The sequence below is a fragment of the Lissotriton helveticus genome, chromosome 9, assembly GCF_964261635.1.
Source record: "Lissotriton helveticus chromosome 9, aLisHel1.1, whole genome shotgun sequence".
In the NCBI taxonomy this organism is placed as follows: domain Eukaryota; kingdom Metazoa; phylum Chordata; class Amphibia; order Caudata; family Salamandridae; genus Lissotriton; species Lissotriton helveticus.
In genome coordinates, this window is record NC_136070.1 from 230,535,936 (window position 1) to 230,554,968 (window position 19,033).

The 19,033-nt window shown below is 45.2% G+C and overlaps 1 protein-coding gene across 1 annotated transcript in view; it reads left to right on the forward strand.

Moving 5' to 3' along the window:
- Nucleotides 1-1,292: 1,292 nt before the first annotated feature.
- Nucleotides 1,293-19,033, forward strand: part of PLEKHG3 (pleckstrin homology and RhoGEF domain containing G3) — a 203,415-nt gene continuing 185,674 nt past the window's right edge. The window contains exons 1-2 of the mRNA XM_078662284.1: nucleotides 1,293-1,510; nucleotides 13,884-14,365. Of these exons, the coding sequence (XP_078518410.1) occupies nucleotides 1,447-1,510; nucleotides 13,884-14,365 (546 nt within the window). The 5' untranslated portion in view covers nucleotides 1,293-1,446. The remainder of the gene's footprint in view (nucleotides 1,511-13,883; nucleotides 14,366-19,033) is intronic.

A 19,033-nucleotide genomic window follows, 5' to 3' on the forward strand; every position in this document is an offset into this window, starting at 1 on the left:
CTGTGGGTGCTTCCCGAACCCTGGTGGTTAGAGCATTTTTTCCCCCAAAGTTAATGCTGCATGCAAGTGCAAGACAGTAGGCAAGCATACATTTTAAAGTGCAAAAGTTTTCACGCTGTACAATTTGCACATTACATTAACTAATCAACATATTAATGCAGTAAGATATGGGGCAGTTTTTAATGTTTTAATATTTGAAGACGATACTTTCCCACTGCTTTATAAGACTTGTTTTATCGCTACATTCGTTTGCTTCGAAATGTACCATTTTGCAAAAAAAATGTCATTTCTTTCTCTGGAGCGGGGCACACCCTGGACCCCAGGTTTGTCCATTAAACCTGTTCATGTCGTTTGCTGTATAAAAGTCACGCCTGACGTTTATGCCTCACCACTTTCAAGTGTCACCAGCTGCCACTGATGAAAACTTATCTCCACCTGTGCTCAATGGACTCTCCCCGAAAACGGACATTATTTACTAGGACAGATGGCGGAAATGCGGGGCTTCCCCGGCACAATCGGGACACCTGGGCTTGCTACGCACGTCAGCACATATTCACAGCATTAGCAATCACATTCTTCACTTCAGAAACTTCAATGACTCCTCCCCAGGCCAGCCCCTCCCATTGCTTCAGAGGAGGCCACGCTGCGCTGTATTTCCCAATACAAAGGCGGTGATGGGCTGTTTCAGTGCTGCGACGTAAACGCAGGTCTTCGCAGCGCACTGTCAGCCGCATCATGGAACCCTCTGCCTTAGCAGACGGCTGCTGGCTTTGAGCACCTTAGTGATCAATTATCGAGTTTTCGATCTTGATTTGCTGCGTTTGGCCCTCTTGGTTCTCCAAAAACAGCAGCACTGATGGGCGGGTCTTTGAAGCGATGGCCAGATGCTGTGAGCCTGTCTGTACACCGTGAGATGAGCCACACCCACAGACTCTGTTTCTGCCCTACCTGCAGTGGAAATATTTTACAGGCGCATTGCATAATGTATGCTATTATGAGTGAAAGGTCACATTGTGCAGGTATTTCACTGGGTGCCTGGCTCGTGTGAAGGCGCTGTCAGTGTAATGAAGCGCCAGTTGTTTTCTTGGCTGGCAGGATCCATGTTGGCCTGTATTTTGCCCAGATAGACTGTCTCCCCCAGTTTCCGGTCCACGGAACCTGTACACATCCTCTGAGAGTTCCCACTGGAGCGTGCGGCTCTTCCTCGCGCCCGGGCTCATCCTCGCGCCTCCGCGGGCGCGCCACTTCCTGTCAGGGCGAGGCCCGGGGCCTCAGGTGAGAGCGATGACATCACGCGCTGCACACCTCTGGCTCCGGGCAGGAGGGGGAGTTGCCAGGCCGGGGAGGGAGGCCGCCGTCTCGCGGGAGGGAGAGTCTCCGAGGGAGAGCAGGAGGAAGGGTTCTCTCTCTGGAGGGACCGGCCAGGTGAAGAGGAGAGGGGCGGAGATGGGGTCCCTGGAGGAGAAAGGCCGCTTCGAGGGGCTCAACAGGCGCATCTCCAAGCTCTTCGGTAAGAGGGAAGTCATGACGGGACTTGGATGTGGGGAATAGTCTGTCTGTGGTAGTCGGAGAAACGGGCGAGGAAGAGGATGCGCGCCTCAGCCAGCAGTCAGTCGGTTCTAGGACGCTATAGATATTATTTAGCAAAAGGTCCTGCGACTATAGCGCAGCAGCATATACAGAGGCTTCTGGGCGCTGCACCCGCCGGTGGCGGCAGCGGCTGCTGTGCGTCCGGGAGATGCTGCCGCCCTGCGCCTGCCAGAGCCTCTGGTCCCGGGGCCCTTGTTTCCTGGTGTGTTGCGGGGCCCTGGGGAGGGCAAGGGCGGCACCCACAGGTAAACAGGACATCTCTCTCCTCACAGATGCGGCCGGGGTGTGCAGAGCCTGCTTGTGGTGGGAAAGAGGTTCTCACTTTGTGGCACACTTTAGTGTGAACATGATGCATGTTTAGTATCCCAGAAAAAATGTGGAGTGCACGGTCTGGGCAGCGGCCTAGAAGGGATGCCATCGGCCCTAAAAGCAACTCCTGGGTCAAAAGTCAAAGAGCTGGCCGTAATTGGTGCGCAGTAGGCGTCCACATCCTTGGACCCCGGTGCCACTGCACCTGCCTACCGTGTCATTGACCGCTACCCACCGCAGTAACCGAGATGGGGGCGGAAGTGTATTTGTGTGCGGGTTTCAACAGAAAGAGCATGCCTGGAATAATGACTTTATGGTGAATGGCATTTTGTAGTATTCACTGTCCCAACTAGGGCGGTTCCATTCATTACGTTTAACTATTTACAAGTTTAGGCAGTTCATATAAATGTAAAACTGACTCATGCCCTAAAGAAACTATAACTGGAGCCCAGGCTGTGGACTGCTACTTAACTCACGTATGACATCACCCATGACATAGTCTAAGACTTCATTGATAACATCACTACAACCTCTGAAATGACGTTATTGTTAACATCACTGTGCAAGCCGGAGGCAAGAATTATGGCTACTTTGGGGAATGAGTTATAGTTACTTGAGATAACTGTAAATGGAAAATGTATGTGGTTTTGTTAGTTTAAAACGGCGTGCTATAACTGGCATTATCACTTAAACTATAAGGTCCCTTTAAGATTTGTATTTTTTTCAGTGAATAGATATTACCTGAACTGGTAAATAGTTAATAAATATCTATATGTATCTCTACCAGGAGCTTATATTTCTGCAAGGTCAGTTCTTCTGCTTGTGAACTGACTCCCTGCACACATTCCATCTCGAAGTCAGACTACACACAGGCTCCTCTCACACAGCAAATACCTCACACCAAGGTACTACATATTTAAAGAGCAGATTACCGGAGAGTCGAAGCTTGTGCAGTTGGGAAGCTAGACTGCATGCTGCAGGCATATTTCTCCTGGTAAAGCAAAGTTCACCTGGTTGAACCTGGTTTGTCGAGCTTTCATTTGGCTGTCATTCGTCGACGGTAGGGAGCCTGGTGGTGTGAGGATGTTTGCTTGGCTCTGCTGGTCATTGATGTGCTTGCCAGTCTGAAGCTTGAAAAAGTTAAACATTACAGGACACCCAAGGTGCTTCAAACGGGATGGTTGTGGGAACCATTGTGGGAAGCTCGCCTAAACTTGAAAATCCCAGTGTTATAACTTGGTGTTTGGAATTAGTGTCACAATACGAATTGTGCACATACTTTCTCGTTCTGAAACTAACTTCCAAATACATAAAATAAGTTATATCTTGTTTAAGTAAACATGCTAGTTGTATTATTAAATACTACTCATGTTATTGGCCTTGGAGTGATGAGTGCTGAGGATGTGTTCTAGAAGTGGGACCAGGTGGCACACATTGCTACTTTACGCACTTTAATCCACAGAGCTGCAATTGTGCTCCGCATGGTGTACATATTGCTCAGTTTAGATTTATTTTTATCACGATGAGAAAGAAAAGTCAGGTAAGTTTATTAACACAGGAAATGCTGCTCTTCATATTTCTGTTTTTTGTTTCTGGAATGCCCAGTCTATAAACCTGATCTATCGGCTTTGCCAACTATCACAAAGAATGTGTGTGGAAGTAACTTGGCACAGTAGGAATGTTCCTTCACAAGTGTCAAGGTGGCATTATACTATATGGTACTACACATCAACGTAGTGCCTTGAAGAACAGGAAGCAGCCCTTCATGGACTAAATGACGCATGCAAAAGGCACTGAAGTTAGACATCCCACCGCAGTGAGATATGCATACATTTACAGTTACGAGTTCCTCTATGCATGGTCAGTGCATTGACCCTGATCAGGATAGCCTGGCATTTACTTTCAAATCCGTACAATTTAAGACTCTTAAAGGCCCATTCCCACTCTGCATTGAGAACATAAATGACCCCTTTTGTAATTTTAAAGAGGGGATATCTTGCAGATATATTCTCCGTTATTTCAGGCCTTGTGATTGGGGTTAGGGAAACCATTTTTCATGCAGTACTTTTTTTGTACCCTGGTGCTGACACTTTTAGAGAATTAAAACTAAATAAGTTGTCTCACTTACCTTTCTACAAAAGCAATACAATAATTGTGTGAACTTTTTTGCTCAAGCAAAAGCTGGCCGTGACGTGAAACCCTTCCCTGATTTCTTAATACAATATTACAACCCAGAGAACTGCTTTAAGTGCTCAGTTTAGTCCATACTTTCAAAAGCAAACAGCCCAAGAATCCTATCATTTAAATATGATTTTATAGAAACCTCAATACAAAGACCGATAATACTTGTGAAATACCAGTCCTGTCTTTCTGAAAGCAGTTGAAATCTCCAGGTAACTCTTAAAAGTCGTCCATTCATCTCAGAATCCTTCCAAATGGCATCAGATTCTGCCTTGTTTTGTTTGTGAAAACCTCGCAGCTGCGTGGGCTATACCAGTTGTTAACGGCCCTGAACCTTAGTTATAGTCCCGAGCTGTAGATGAGGGCTTATAACGGGGGAGGAGGGTAAGGAACGGAAATGTAAAGTTTCCCAATCTGAAAGGTCTCTTATAGGGAAGCAGGTGAGAGGGATGCAACAGCCCTGTTGGTTTCTTGACCCCACTCGTTTATGTATTTGAGAAGCCCAAGTGTAAATCATGCATGTTGTTCATTTACAGATTTCATGTCACAATAGTTGTGGGTAATGAGGAGACATCTTGTACCTCGTATTAGTCTGCAGGTCATGAGTTTAAGTATGATTTAGCGTTCCAGCCTTCCAAAGTCAGTATATAGAGAACCATTACATTGGAAAATAATAACATTCTATTTACACTGTTAAAAATGGCAGGAGTGGTGTTTATTTTTAAAAGAAACGTTAAGATAAATAGTTCCCAAGTAGTTGAAATAACATGGGGAGGAACAATTCAGCAGAATCTGCAAGACACGTACTACTGATGCCTGGATAAGTCGATTAATGAGACTGAAAAACTGCTATTCGAGACTGCACCCCTGTTTGAGCACCATCCTCCTCGACCAGTTTTTGTTTGCATTCCTCAGCCAGCTTTTGAGGTTGTATTTGTAATTTGATAGATGTCAATGTGACACCTTCTCCTTCTTACCCATTCCAGGAATCCTCCTTGCAGCAAATGTGTCCTCAGGTCGTATTCTACAGAGCGCCCAGGGTACTTTGGTATTACAGACAGGGCTGCAACTTCTGTAATAGGGATTGCACCAATGCAAAAGCTACTCAGGGGTGATAATAAAATGTCATTCTCTCATTTGCATGGTTGCCTGGTTCCCAAGCAAATGAGGAAATCCTTTGCCTTTACAGATGTGGGTAAGAAACAAGGAACATGTTGCTTCTGTGTCCACAACTCCCCCCAGGGCATATTGTTGGAGGTCAAGGACAACACGTTTTCATGTGTTTTTTTGTCCTTGGGACAAGTAGGCCCAACTCCCTGCAGCACGAACCCTTTGGCTGCCAGTTTACAGTACCACATTACAGATCAGAGAAGGGCATTGTCAGCAGTTAAGGAAAAATGTGTGTCCATATGTTAATGCTGTTTGAACTTGTATTCTTGGTTCATTAATGCAAAGCCTTTATTATTAGGGTGAGCGCTCTGAGGAAATGTTGTAAGCTCGGATTGCACTGCTGACAGTGGTCCCAGTATAAAAATGTATACACACATTTGCAAAGCTTAACAATATGAGGCTATGTAAAATTATCTTTGATTAGATGCAAATATTTGAAAACACTTAAAAGCAAGATTGAGTCTTTGCATTCAAGATAAAATGTTCACAAAAAATGCAACTAGGAAATAAAACGTTTTGCTAAACTACTGTGACATTTGAGGTACAATTGTTTTGAAGCGTCATCTAGTAAAATATGTTTGCATGCTACATTACCTAGAAAATATTCAGAATTGAAAAATGTTTGGAAACCGTTTTACTTCTTCCTTTGGCAGGAGTAAATTTCCAACCTTTTTCAGCATGGGGAAAGATTAGAGAAGTGCTTGTGAAAACCCCTAAAACATGCAAGTTAGTTGGTATGCACAGACTCAAAAGCGCAGTCCAACCCTGGAATTATTGCTTAACACGATCTCCAGCCCCAGTATGTAGATCTATGGAAAGGTGGCAAAATAAGGGAACTGCTAAAATTCACACACTACTGTATATTAGCCCTGGTATAATCAGAAAAGCTATTATGAGAGGTCTTATATAATGAGATTGCTGCCATACTTTGTCGCTGCACTACTTGGCACCAAAGGGGCATGTGGATTTTTTTACAGGACAAGTAGATTTATGAAGCAGCTTGTCCCTTGGACAAGTATATGTTTTATTTAATTCCACACCCTTCCCTTCGCCCAAGAACACCCTTTAAGTGGGGTAAAATGTGGTCCCTGGCATGCCCTTGCAGGCGGGTGCAGTCACATACTGCACCAGCCTGCAGAGGTATACTGCCCTCTCCATGAAAGAAGGCCAGGTCTGCCTTCTGCAGTGAAAGGACGACCTTGTGGCTCAAATCAGCCAGTCCTTCTGTGACTAAAAAAATAATCACAATTTTAAGTGCTCAAAATGCATTTGAAACAAGCAATGGTAAACCCAATAGGTCTTGCTTTTTAACCCATTTTATTTTTTCAAATGCCTTTTAGCAATGCTTTACAACATTGGCAAGAAGCTGTGTGGAGTATAGTGATATGCTAAAAAAAAAATTGTACGATGCAGCGGGGTCATGTTGCAGGGTGTGCATGCTCTATTACGCATGAGCACCTACAAAATGACGCAGGTGCCATTTTGTAATTTACCTATCAGAGATGGATCAGTAAATAAAAAAAGTAAAGCAAATAAAAGTAGCGCAAAAGCATTTTTAAGGTGGCGGGTAGGCAGCAATTTGCTACCTGGTCCACCCCAAAATAAAGATAAATAAAACATGAAAAAGGCTGTGGGTGGGGGCAGGAGGGGGAAGCAACGGGGAGCGGGTGGGAGGAGGAAGAAGGACACAAACGGGAAAACATGGAAATAAGAAGCATACGAGGATGAGTGCAACACTGAGGGGGTGGGAGAAGAATACAGGATAGAGGGAGCAACTGGGAGCGCAACAGGGGAGAGAAAGAGAAGTACACGAGAGAGACAGCTGGAAAGCTCAAGCACTGCCTAACCAAAAAGAAAATTATAGTTCCTGAAAAGTAAGCAGTGAACGAACATGACTGATGAGGCTACACTTCAGGGGAAGGACCCACACAATAGTTTGAAGACAAGCCCACTCAAGAAAATTAATTAAAAAAACAAGCTCATGAGAGTAGAATAAAGCCAACCAATGGTAAGCGACGGCTGGGCTCTAATTCCCCCTCTAAGAACACACATCACTGTCTGTATGGGCCGGGGGGATCTAAAAAAGGAGCATGGCAGCTACAAAAGGATGGTGAAGAAGCTAGGCTCATGGGGACGGACAAACCAAAGAAGGGGAAGGAAAACCATCAGATAAAAAGCAAGCAAATGAGTGACAAAAAAAGTCAACCAGTGGTAAGCAATAGGCTGTCTCTAAGCCCGTTGTAACAGGGAGCTAAAAGCTGTCTGTGGACAAGATGTTACACCTTAGCATGGCTGCAGCCTTCATGGATCAACATTGGGCGTGTCCTGAACTAATTGCCTCCTGTTCTATGCCCTATCTACTTTACCATGCCATGATGTTATGTTATGTTATGTTATGCGTTTTTATTTGGCGCACAGATGCTCCAGCTAAGGAGCGTCCTGGCGCCCGACAAGGCAGCTGCACAACACACCTAAACCAAAAAACAAACAAGTGTTACAAACTAAGGGAATAAAAAGGTTTTCACCGCGCGACGAAAAGAAAGCAAATCTCTCATAGCGCGAATTGCCGGGGGCAGGGAGTTCCATAGAACCGCTGCACGCACTAGCGATGTAGGCTAGCGATGTGCTCAGTTTCTTCACTGATAAAGGAGTGATGGTTATTGCACAACTATTTCTATTGCTATTGACGTGTGCCTGGGGTCTGTCCACCTGAGTCACCTCGCATGAGTGCAGCCAGAAACAGGTCAGTGTTTTAGTGTGTACGTTTTCTACCAGGTTGTTTAATAAGAGAATCATTACCCATGGTGGGGCTTATAAGAGATCTGCAATTGTACATTAAAAAAACACACGAAGTGCTTCGAACCTCACTTTTGCCATCGCTTGCTAGAACATAAAAGGTGTTATTGTCCAATCCAATGGTGTTAACTTTATCGAGCTCTTAAGGATGGACGGCTGACTCTTCCTTGTTAAGATGCAAACGTATGATTAGCAGTTCACCGCATTTGTCAGCGGCGAGCAGTTCACGCTGAGCCATAATGCTGGTTTAAATTCAACACAGCTGTCTAAGTAAAGCCTCATCTCCTCGTCGGCGTGGCTCCGAAGCATCCACTCTACCTGCTTTTGGCTGCTACTTTCCGGGCTACAGAGACCGACATTGGTCTCAGCTGTTCGGTACATTCGAGCCCCTGACTGGTCCCTCAGGTTGGGGGTCATCTGACGTAGACTGCGTGCAGGTTCACGCACACTCGTTTCACGTGTCCTTACATGTGGTTGGCTATTGACAAGTGTGCTCCAGAGTATAGGGGCGAACTTCCACCGTGAAGGAACCTAATCCCATACAAGAGGGCGCGCGCCAAGAAATGAAACACACACGCGGCATTGTTGGAACCAGCGCCTCTTTGTTCCTATCTGTGTGCATCTTTGTGTATTTACCTTTGGAATACGGAAGCTGCGTGTCCTTCCTATTTTTTCGTTTCACTGTGCTCCCACTTTGTAATAGATGAGCCAAGTGGCAGGTGTGTGGGTTTATTTGAATGCCATTATATTATTCGTCAACCGCAGTCCATGTTTGTTGTGCCAAATGTGGTGTGTCTGATATCAGCACCTGCAATGATGTCACAGAAATAGTGTTTGGTGTGTATTTGAAGCATGCATAAACTTACTCAAGAAAAAGATGCCTCGTACTTAGCAGCCACCACCTGCGCAGCAGTGGGCACCCGTGCACCCCAGCATAAGAAACAAACAAGAGTTAATCGGCACAAACACCCATGTACACATTGATCCACACAGACCCATGACGGGATCTAGTTGGCCACTATAAGATATTCAGTGACACTGCTATTATGCGGCAATGGAGGACCAAATTATGCTGGAGGGTTTACAAACTTATCCTGCAAGAAAAGACAAGTCATGCGGAATAGTATGTAGCAGCATTGTTTTTTTTAATTATTAATACTGTCTGGACAAAGTTGCACCACATTAGTATCAGTTTAACAGCGGAGTACAGCAATCTGCTACTTAAAGGTGACCCTGTAACCTGTGCAAAGGATCTGCCATTGTACAGAGCCACATTTGACTCTTTGTATCGTACCTTTGATATGTTGGAGCAAATTATGCCGTGGTCGTGTAGTGAGTGGCAAATGCAGCAGAATAGTGATTATCTGGAAAATGCCAAAGCTGCAGAATCATTTAATTCCACTGGCCTGAATATAATATGTTACTAAACAATGCATTAGTGTGTCACTATTCAATAATAACGCACAACTATACAATATATTGGTATACAGCAACCTTACCAATGACCGTCCAATACGATTTGCCCCTAAATGTTACAAAACACAACCAAATAAATCATACAAAGATCACTTTGACTCCAGATTCATAAAGGGCACCCTGGCTCCAGAAGCGTTGTGGGGCTTACACAGGGTGAAAGCGCATCACAGAATGTGCATGGTATGTCATGTGTGAGGATGCAAGATGGCACCAGCTTGGATCTGACGTCTTACAGATGATGTCTTGGAATGGAATGTATGGTCAGTCTCAATATGTGTTGGCTATGAGATTTGCCACAACTTTACAATGGAATAACATTCCTGGAGATTAAATTATCTAATAGTTGGAAAGGAAATCAGATGCAGGTGCCTCCTTTTCGGATGATTGTCACTTTCGATCATTGTGTGCGGGCGGAGAAATGTTGAGTGTGGTAGCATATACATTTAGACACTTCCACCTGGATGGATAGCGCGGAACACATTGCCTCAGTTGTTGCTTTTACCAGATGGAGGTACCGTGCCCAAGGGAGAGCTTGTGATTGGAGGAGATCAGGCCTCAGCGACGTTTTGGGATGTAGAGGGCTGATGCTATGTTGAGAGTTGTGCAAAGGGATGCAGACCTCATGAAGTGAAAAGAGGGACACGGTCTTAATAGACGTCACATGCAGAAGTGACAGTTACGTATGACCAGGAAGGAGGCGCACAAGTGATGGTCTTCTACATAGGTGAAGTTGGGTTCAAGGTGGTGGTTAAAGTCTGCAGTGGAAAACAGCAGGGGTGGAGATATTCTAAAATAAAAAGAAGTATGAAGAGTACTAGATGTATAGAGAAATGCATGGGTGGCTGTGATGGAGTACTGGGGAGTGACTCAATGAGGTATCCATTGGAGAGATGCAAGGGTGAGAGTAGAGAGAATGAAGAATACTCGCTTGATGTCATTTTATCACCTTTCGGAACAGCCCATGATCACTCGTTCGCATCATTCAGAAGAAGGAGGAATGTATAGCTATCAGATCTTTGGTGAAAAAGCGGCAGATAGCTCCTTGGTGGAGAAGATGAAGTAAAATAATTGAATACCGCCCCTAAGGGGCCACAGAGCCACATTGAGAATATTTCTCTGCTGACCACAACCACACAAGGCGCCTTGAGGTAGCAGGTTTCGGGGAGGAGTGCAGGAGTTACTGAAGGAAGTCCCAGGGGCTAGATGTAGGTTGTGAGGAACCCCTCTGAGTCTAGACCTCTCTGTCGGTCCACTATTTCCTGATCTGCATGTTGGACGAATGTGTATTGGTCTGCAGCTGACCACTAGCGGGTGCATGTGTGAAGTTTGTGTGTAGATTTCATAGCTATGGACGATGCACTGTTGTGCAACCTGCACAATGAAGGTGAACACCAACAACAGTGCAAGCCTCCTCACCTTACTTCAAGCATGCACCAGGGCTGCTGCGCTAGGCCAATGGGTGACCTCTGGCAGTCCACTCATTCACACAACTATGTGTTTGTAGGGATATCGGTTTAGTTTCTTTGGTAAAGTACGCTGTTAAGGTCACTAGCACCCTTACTTAGGACACTCTAAAGACTGAGTGACTCGTTAGTTTTGTTACTTCTAGGCTCGTTGCACCAGCAGGATTTGACGTCATTGAACTCTACCCGAAGTCTGCATCACTCCAATGAACATGAACAGCTACTTAGTCTTTCAGCATACAATTTGCACTTTAAGATTGTCATTTGTTTTTTACTCTTAGGCTATGGCTTGGTTGACAATTACATCTAATTGTGTAGCATTTTACCTACCCTTTAATTTGCAGTTTAACAATCACCGTCATGGGCTATAATGTATTCTTTTCCTTATAAAGTACGCCTCTGTTCTTTACTCGCAGTGAAAGAGTGTCTCCTCAACCAGTGTCTGTCTCTCTGATGTTAATTAAATAGTGCCTTCCTCCATCAGGGGTTCCTACAGATCTCTCATTGTTTCCATCAAAGGATGCCATCAAACCTACCTTTACCACACAATTATGTACCTGTTATGGAAATGTGTGTAGCCTTCCTACTCATGAATACTCTAACTGGGAGTGCTGAGTCAGCCTTATTCTAGTTTGAGGATGGGTCGCCACACACTGGCTGCAGCTCTGCCTCAGCATCACTTTAGGATGCTGGATGGTGGTTGTGAGATACTCCCGAACATCTGGAACAAATGCCTCCTGCTTCCTAGAACACTACAACCGTACGTCATGCCTCCCAGAGAGAAAAATAATCAATTATTTGCTCTTTATTTTCAGAAAAATTAAAAGCTACTACCCACTCTGTAATGATTTTATCTTTGTCTTTTTTTTTGTTTTTTTTGCATGAATTGCACTATCAAGGTGCTCTTATGCCCTTTTAGGTGTATCGTTCATGCACAAAACCATGTTCGGAACAAGGGAAATGCAACTTATTTTGCTTTTTAAACCCTGACCTGGTTTGGATTTAATTTGATGGCTCAACCAGGAAGGGCATTGAAGGGATGGTGATGTTCTTTGTGGGGAGGCTTGAGCTGGGTGCTTGTTTGTGTAGACCGGGTGACCACCCATGGGTTAATGATTCAGAAAAGGGGGTGGTGATGAACAGAGTGCCTGAATTAAGCAGACCACTCTTACCCAGTCCAAAGATCAGGGCTTGATCCATCACCGTTTTTTAGTAGTAGTAGTAGTTTGGTCTGCCCTGTTCCCATGATGCACTGGGCCAGGGACAGACTAATTTGCATATAGCCAGGTTCTGAACTGGGATGGTGCAGTGAGCTAAAAAACGGTGATGGATCAAGCCCTGATCTGTTGACTGGGTAGGAGTGTTCTGATTAACTCAGATACTCTGTCCATCACCACCCCCTTTTTGTAATTATTTTGGCCACCATGAGTGTGGAAGGGTATGCTCAGACATGAGTCCCTTGCTCATTGCACCATCAGGATTCAAGCAAGCCGGGCCGAAGACGGCTGTAATGCCAGAAACCGGTCCCCGGAAGCTTGTTTCCTTTCCAGTGAAGAATTGGCTTGGTAGTTTGGTCTGCCCTGTTCCCATGATGCACTGTGCCAGGGACAGACTAATTTGCATATAGCCAGGTTCTGAACTGGGATGGTGCAGTGAGCTAAAAAACGTGATGGATCAAGCCCTGATCTGTTGACTGGGTAGGAGTGTTCTGATTAACTCCGATACTCTGTCCATCACCACCCCCTTTTTGTAATTACCCATGGGTTAATAGCATGTGCAAATATTTTCTACTCGCCCTAACCTAGTCAGCGCTTATCAACTCCTTCCTACTCGGCTCTTTTGTTATCCTCACCCATGGATTATGCTTTTCTGATTTCAGCATTGACCCCTCACCTTCTTTAGTCTTAGTTATCTGACCACAGATGATGGAATAAACGCATTTCATTCATTAGATTGATCAGTCCACAATGAAATAATGGTAATAAATCATGAACACTTCAAGATAAGTATAGAGACTAGAACAGCAGAGCTATGGAGCGGGTAAGCAGGTGTGTCTGTGCACCTGCATCATGTGGCATAAAGTCATACCTCTGGTCTAGATAGTGGAGAAACTTATTTGCTGTCAGGATCCTTTGCTGCAGTTATTGGCCAACTGCAGTGTTCATGGGCTGAGCTTGAAATCTGTGAGTTTGTCACAATAATTTAAAGGTCTCTTGATGTGCTATGGCCCAATAATAAATAAATGCAAAAGAAACAATTGATGGATGGAATGCTGGACATGCAAACACTCCCCCCCCAGTCACAGATCTGGGTTGAATCCATCATCGTTCTGCAGCTCACTTCGCCACCCCAGTTTGTACCCAGCTGTATGCAAATAAGTCTTCACCATGTTCCCTATGGGACCAATCTAGCTCAAAATGCCAAGCCAGGTCCTTCCTGGACTAGAAACAAGCATTCATGGACCGGTTTCAGGGCATCACCCCTCATCAGCCAAGCTAGCTTGAATCCAGTGGCGCAGTGAGCAAGAGACCCACGTCTGCCCATTCCCTTCCCACTTAGGCCGACAAATGCAAAATAAACATTAATGGATTTAACCCAGATCTATTGACGGGGTAAATGTTGGATTTGCTTTGCATTCCGTCCATCATCTGTGTGTCTTTTGCTTTCTCGCCCCAATAATAAATAAGATACATTGGATGTGGTCACCGGCATTGTTCTTTTGGTGAGAATTTTAGCTGTGGCTGTATAGTTCACTGTAATGTAGAATCAATACATCTGTAAATGCAATTGAATGCTTAGAAGAGAATGATGCTAAAATTAGTGTCAGTGCAAGTTTATTTATGCTTATTTAGCTGGACTTTGATAATCACACTTGTTTTATCACTCTATTCTTTCCAGACTCGTCCAGGCTCTCTGCTGTTTCATCCTCCAGCAGCAATGACCGAATGTCCATCGCGACCTCTCTCAGCACTGATCTTTCAGACTCTGACCGCCCAGTAAGCCTGGTGTCCACAGCCTCCTCGGACTCTCTGCCCAACAGCCACTGCCTCCTCGAGAGTAACTATGTTGGGTCCAGCATGACCCATGTGCGTCCAAGCACCCTGCAGGACCCAAGGGCAGACCTGGATCCGGATGCCATGGAAACTCCTGAACACGACAGCCAAAAGGTGGATATTGTGGCTTTGTCCAAGGTCCACCAAACACACAACAATAACAACAATGCAGCAACCCTCAGAGGACTGAGGGGGTCTGGCTCACACTCCCCGTTTGCATCCAAAGTTGGGGTGATCACTCATAAGCTTAGCTATGTGGAGCGTGTGGTGGTTGAGATTGTGGAGACGGAGAGGACGTATGTACGAGACTTGCGGAGCATCGTGGAGGTATGTGGTTCCAGCTATGTTTTATACGCTTTCTGGCTGTTCATGTGTTGCTTTATTGTATTTCACTCGGATTGTGTGTTTCCTCAGCACAAACATTTCGATACATTTTGGAATACGGTAGTTTCTTTGCAGAGATGTTCTTCCGAGTAGGATGGTGTTGCCCAGCCATGAGTGAATGATCGTAGCACTTGGCTCACAAAACAAACTTGATCCATAGCTATCAAATGGCTAGTGATGATTTTTTTTGGCGCTTGTCTGATGGGACTAATGAAGCCATGCTTCTAAAAGGAAGCGTAGAACTACAAATCCCAGCATGCTTTTGCTAGTGGCATAAATGTCAAAATTGTCTGAAAGACAGTCTCATGGCATTCATTCAGCTGACAGATGGGTGTGTTGGTGATCTGTAGGTGCTGAGGAATATTGGGATGCAGCGTTAAAATATGGCTCTCCCGCAAAGCCCTCTTCTCACACAAATATGCACACGAGGATTCATGAAGCACTTTTTAACTAGCCTTTTTGTACAAGTCATATACAGAACTCTCAAGAAATATCTCCGCCCGAAATTAATCGGTTCAGCCAAGTTGATATATAAATATACACACACACACACGTCATTTATTTATATTGTACTCGAAAAAGCGAACAAACTTGCCGCTTTCTGTCAAAGGAATTATGTATCGAGAATAATGTTCTCTATGCTGATGGGATAATACATTATTTTAACAGTTGGTCAAATGATAATGAATTAGGGATCCTTGGATGTCCACACCCACTGACACAGCTGATGTGATGTGTCCTAATGTCTCCTGTGGGTGTTATCGGAGAGTGATGAAATGTATTGTGTGTCCTGGTGATGGCTCTGCACAGCTTTGTAATTCCGCTTATGACACATTGTTCTATGTTTTTGGAAGTGGTCAAGCACTATATGCCTTATTCTCTGGCGATTATTACACATTCACGTTGGTTTATTTCAGGATGCTTTTCTGCTTATGTGCAAGTGACTTTCTACGGTATTTGAGAGTATACGGTTTGATTACTTGGATTTAGCAGATTACTAGATGCTACGTACAGGGGTGTGGGCAGAGAAGATATTATGTCCTTGCACTTATCTGGCCCTCCTCCCCAGGAAAATGTATTTATATATTTTTAGGTCGAGCTTCGACCTGTTGTATCCCTTCTGTGGGGTTTGGCAAACCCACTGATTGCCATTGGTTATCAATGGCATTTAAAAACACCTGCCTGTTACTGGTGCATTTGTTTAAATGCCCCTCCTTTGTTTCCTTAGCTTCCCCGGGTGGCGATTTCACTAAGAGAATATTTTGTTTGGCCATCACACTATTATAGTTTGATGGCCTCTCCCCCTTTCCAATCCAGACTACTGAAGTCATGTCATTTTATAAACAAGGCTAGTTTTATGAGCTTGGCACAGAACACCTACACGCGTGTTCTTTAATGTACATTCAGAACTCAGACTCGGGCCATGTTCACTTATCACTTCCCAGCGCCCCCAACACCTCGTCAGCGAATGAAAGTGCGCCAGGAGCTTCACCCGTGGTGCAGGACGATAGCCCGCAGGTGCGCAACACCCATTGGGCTCATGGGGCTTCAGCACCCCTCCCCCTCCCCTCGTGTGTCAGCCCAGGCGGAGACAGCTTCGCGGGCTGGCGAGCATCTAATTGCAGCCGCACCCGAGTACTTAACAGGTCTTTAAAAGACCATTTACTTCTAAATGAGTCTTTTGTTGTGTGTTCACCATTTACAGCCACTCTGTCTATGGTTTGAAGAATTAGCCCCCCCCCCCACCTTCTCCCCCCGAAATATTTTGCAGGCCCCCCTCCCCCCCGAAATTTTGCTCTAGTTGCCCGCCTGATAGCCCGCCATGTGCTCCTGTGTATACACACACACATTTGTGTATGTACCTCTCATAGCTGTATATCATTGTAATCTATGCAGAAAGTACGAGGCCGCGCTTCGGCACACTTCACTTGATTTTATGGATACATGAATGCGGCTTAAAGGATCAAAAGGGCATTCTAGAAGAGTTGTCCCGGTGCCAGGGCACGAGGCACACGCTTGTTTAATGGCTCCGACTGCAAATTATTAAACGGTAACCTGTAGGCGCGCAACACCCATTGGGCTCACGGGGCTTCAGCCCCCCCCCCCCGTCGTGTGTGTCAGCCCGAGCGGAGACAGCTTCGCGGGCTAGTGAGCACCTGATTGCAGCCGCACCGAGTACTTAACAGGTCTTTAAAAGACCATTTAGTTGTAAATGAGGCTGTTGTTGTGGGTTCACCCTTCCTACAGCCACTTTGTCTGTGGTTGGAAGAATCAGCCCCCCCCCCCCCCGAAATATTTTCCAGCCCCCCCCCCAAAAAAAATATATTTTAAGGGGAAAGTGCGTTAATTACAACATAAAAAGTGACTAAAAAAGAAAGCTCCAAAAAATAAACGCGCCCAGGAATATGTTCCTGGCACTGTTCAAGTCCTCTCATATTTTTCATCTTTTGATGATAGATTTTTTTGTAACCATTCCATTTAACCCCCTCAGCATTACGACCAGTGTGACGCGCTTTCTTGCTTTACACAATATTTTACAGAGAGTTCACGTGATCTTTAGGAGGCACCGTAGATGGGAACTACAGTTCTAGACTGAATGGGCGTTCGCAGAAATGTTTCCGGGGGGGGGTGGAGGGGCACATTTTTAACTTCATCGCCATCCTCCGACATGATTGAGCACAAGTATTTAATAAATTTCAAAAAAATCTAATAAGACAAAGAGCTTAAATAAACAAAGAAACCCATAGGGGGAAGAGAAAAATCTTGTCAGGGGCCACAGCAGACCACCTGGCAACTACAATACCACAGAGGGAAAAACTAAAAATGTCTGGAAAAAACGAAAAAAATCTAAATCCGGTTGATGTGGTTCTAGAGAGATCCACATCAGCAAACCTTTCAATGATGGTACAGTGGACGATTGTCTAAAATCTGCTGCCTCTCTCTCCCAGCCTCGTACCCGATCTTAGTTGTGTTGCCTGTTAAATTTAACGCCCAGCATTCCCTCTCCATGACACTCTAGTTATCCTAATGGTTCCGCTTCTCTTATATCTACCTCTCCTATCCAAGCACTGCCTTTCACCTTTCATCTATCTCTCCAGTATTAAATGTATTCACTGATTCTGCCCCCTTCATGTCCACCTCTCTCCTCCATGCTCAACTCTTCATGTTTTATCTCTCTCACCTCTTATCTCCATTGCCTGTTTCTGCCCCTGTAGCTTCTGCTTCCTCCTTCATGCGCTGCTATTCACCACTCTTCTCCCCGGCCTCTTACCTTGCTTCACCTCTTGTGCCAGGACGCAATACAGGCCCCTGCAGCACAGATGGACCCACAACACTTCAGAGGGCCCCAACTCCTCAGGGTGATCCCCTTCAGCCCAGGGCCAATCCACCCACTCACTCTCCCCAAGCCGGTTACTTTTCTTTTTTTGCATGCTATTCCTTTTGCCTAACCAAGATTCTTACCTTCTTTCATTGATTCTGCCATTAAATACACATCACTCCTTCCCCATCTCCCTTTCCTTAACACCAGACCTCCCTAGATGTACCCAGGAATTAAGATTTCCGGTGGAATCAAACCTGATGCTGGGGAGTAGTGCTACCTTTTCAGATGTGCAAAACAAGGAATGGTGTGTGGTTTGATGGGTTAAATAGCTAGGGTGTATCTTAGATGGTTCTTTGCACTCACCTCAGAGTGGTAAGGATGGATGTGGGGTCACCCCTCCTTCCCCCCCTACCAGTTCAATGTTGTCATTTCTACTATTCTTTTACAGAACCAGTTGTTCAATATTCCTTTGTTTCATGTAAATTACATGAAAATAAGAAACAGTAAGCGATTATACTCGACTGCAGTTACTATTTATGATTGACTCTGTTCATGTTACTTTTGGATGCACATGCTTGTTTGTAAAATACCCCCTCACTACCCCCGCCCTTCTCGTCAGCTATATGGAAGGAAGTGTTCCTCGCTTATAGCTCTTTACAGCACTGATGAACTTCCCCTGTTGTCCCTCTATCAAGCCACTTGTCCGAATAATCTCAGACGTAAAGTGGAACAACAATCCGTTCCTTGCCCAAAAGTTAACTCCATTCAAGTTTCTGGAGCTGGGACTCTGCCTTGGATTCCCTCTGGTCATTTTTCTTCCATACCTGCCCTTCTCTTCTCCACTTCCTATTCCCGGTTTTCTCCTCTCCCTCCCGATTGGCCTCGCAAGCTCAACTTTACTTCCAAACCTCCCACATACCTTTCATTCCACCCCTTTCGCTGGCCTACCTAGCTTTAGTTTCCAGTAGAGCATGCTCTAGCAACTGAGGAGCCTGGCAGGGGTCACTCACTCCACCTCCAGCCAGTGGTTCACGTCCTCCCTGGGATCACTTTCTCTCTGTGTCAGCCTGGGCCGCTCCCTTCCTCCAGCCTCCTACCCCTTCGTCTCGCCGTGCTTTTTTGCCCCCCTTTTCTGAATGAAGGGAAATTCAAGGCATGAGCAAGGCATGTGCAAGTCTGTGATGACCAGCGCATGTGAAATTTTGGTGGAGATTAATTTAAAAACTGAACGGAGATTGGGAGGAGTGGGTTTATTTACTGAACTGACGTGAAACCGAGGTCAGTTATGG